Here is a 2,500-nt window from a genome sequence, read left to right as displayed (position 1 = left end):
TGCTATGCTGTTGTATTTAAATCAAGGTCGAAAGTTTTGCCAACCTACCGTATGCAGTAGGAGGAGGCAGTGAACATCAGGAAGAGGATGACAACCAATAGGACGCCCGTGATCCCTGGGACTGGAACACATCATCACATAGCGTTGGTTTGATGTGGTCACAACCATTAGTAAGGGCGTGCGTAGTCCTTGAGATTAGAGTTACATGGTTTGTATCCAAAATAATGTTGAGACATTAATTAATGTTTAACAAGCATGTGGCTATCATGAAAAATAAACCATTTTTAAAAGGTTACTTTTCAAGATTCCTTACAAACTAATTAATTTGATCAAAATCTTTTACTTTCATTGAGTACAAGAACATGTTTTTTTCCACAAACTTAAGTAGGCAAACCCGTTTCTCAAATGTCACATTATTCCCCTACACATTAAAGCTATGAGTGAGAGTGAGAGAGACAGAGAGAGGATAAGATACAGAGGGAGACAGAGAGAACGAGAGGACGAGAGACAGAGAGAGGAGAAACAGAAAGACAGAGAGATACGGAGAGGACGAGAGAGGACAAGAGAGAGAGAGACAGAGAGACAGAGAGAGGACTAGAGACAGAGAGAGGACAAGAGACAGAGAGAGGAGAAACAGAGAGACAGAGCGAGACGAAGAGGACAAGAGACAGAGAGACGGAGAGGATGAGAGAGGACGAGAGACAGAGAGAGAGTACAAGAGAGAAGAGAGACAGGAGAGGACGAGAGACGGAGAGGACGAGAGACAGAGAGACAGAGAGACGGAGAGACAGAGAGACAGAGAGACAGAGAGGATGAGACACAGAGAGACAGGGAGACAGTGAGAGGACGAGAGACAGTGAGACGGAGAGACAGAGAGATAGAGAGGATGAGACACAGAGAGACAGAGAGAGAGAGAGAGGACGAGTAACAGAGAGGACGAGAGACAGAGAGACAGAGAGACGGAGAGACAGAGAGACAGAGAGACAGAGAGAGGAGGAGAGACCAATCGACAGGGACTGAGTTAGAAGGAGTTAGGGTGCGAGACTAAAGAGAGGAGACACACAGCATGTATCCCCGCTCTGCTCCTTGGCATTGTGCCATGCTAATCTGTAACACATTTCCAGCTTATCATTACCTTGGCAACACAAGAAGAACAAACCAGTATTAACACACATAAACACATGCACACACACAAAAATACAGACAGACACACACAAACACACACACACACAAATAAACACACACACACACAAACCTCACCTGTCGTCAAAATGATCATCCTAGGATCCTTGCCAAAACAAAACAAAAAACATTAAAGTCATTGTAAGTTGTGTTGGTGCTTGCGTGTGAGAATGTGTGTGTGCATGTTTGTGAGTTTGTGTGTGCTCACCTCTCCGAGGTAACGGGCCAAATTGAGAGCAGGTAGATCCTCAGAATAGAAGGCACTGAAGTTAACTACATTGACCAGGTGAGCAGAAACATGAACAACTGGGGAGCAACAAAGAAAGAAGAAAGAGAAGGGTTATTGAAATATAATGAACCCACTTCCATTTTTTAAGAAATGCTGGCATAAAGAATAAACCTCCCCACACTAACAAGCAGAAACGCACGCAAACAAACACAGACACCAGAACCTTTGTTTAAGCATTTCTTGTGTCTATTCAGCTGTAAGACATATCCCTGTTACTCACCCTCCCCCCCCCCCCCCCCCCCCACACACACACACACTAACACACACTCAGACAAACTCACAGTGTGGGATAGCTGATAGAATTAGTGGGAGAGACACCAGGGTGCTCTCTTTCCTCACCCCCTCACATCCCCTCTCCCTTCCTTGCTCGTTGTCTCAGCGCTTCGGAACTCTACAATTACAACTTCAGAACTTTACCCCAAGGGGATGGATAAGTATGTGTGTAACGTGTATGCGTGTGTGAATGGGTGTGTGTGTGTGTGTGTGTGTGTGTGTGTGTGTGTGTGTGTGTGTGTGTGTGTGTGTGTGTGTGTGTGTGTCTGCGTGTGTGTGTGTGTGTGCGGTGTGTGTGCGTGTCTGATGGGTAAAGGCGGGGGGGCTGAGAGGTTTAATATACAGCGCTAGCAGGAACATTGCCAGGAAGTGATGTCATGTTACATACCAGGTCCTTTACAAGCGGTCGTAGAGGAGGGGAGACGTAATGTCCATGTTTGCATGCTGGAGTTGTTCTCCCGAGACTACGTGGGCTGAGACCTAGCTAATGATCTGTTTACATGAAGCATCTTTAACTGCACATTATCAAGAGGGGGGGGATCAAATCGCTGACATCCATCCTTAAAAAAATATATTTTAGACGACAGGGGCAAATTAACTCAACGCATTGCTCACCAAAACCTGAAACGCTTTCTGTTGATGACTTGTTGTCATAGAGATCCCCTCAAACCACATGCTTTAGGTGTTGGTTAATGTTAGAAAAGGCCCTTTAGGAAACTAACAGATAATCTATGCACTAAATACGTCATCAGCAAA

At 45.2% G+C, this 2,500-nt stretch overlaps 1 protein-coding gene across 1 annotated transcript in view; it reads right to left on the bottom strand.

The window, feature by feature from the left end:
• LOC130406594 (NADPH oxidase 4) overlaps positions 1-2,500 on the bottom strand; it is a 19,358-nt gene that overhangs the window by 11,841 nt on the left and 5,017 nt on the right. The window contains exons 5-7 of the mRNA XM_056612260.1: positions 1,391-1,488; positions 1,261-1,288; positions 49-121 (exon numbers count right to left, since the gene is read on the bottom strand). Coding sequence (XP_056468235.1) covers positions 49-121; positions 1,261-1,288; positions 1,391-1,488 — 199 coding nt within the window. The remainder of the gene's footprint in view (positions 1-48; positions 122-1,260; positions 1,289-1,390; positions 1,489-2,500) is intronic.

The sequence above is a fragment of the Gadus chalcogrammus genome, chromosome 16 (assembly GCF_026213295.1).
Source record: "Gadus chalcogrammus isolate NIFS_2021 chromosome 16, NIFS_Gcha_1.0, whole genome shotgun sequence".
NCBI lineage: Eukaryota > Metazoa > Chordata > Actinopteri > Gadiformes > Gadidae > Gadus > Gadus chalcogrammus.
This window is presented reverse-complemented; position numbering and strand designations above follow the sequence as displayed.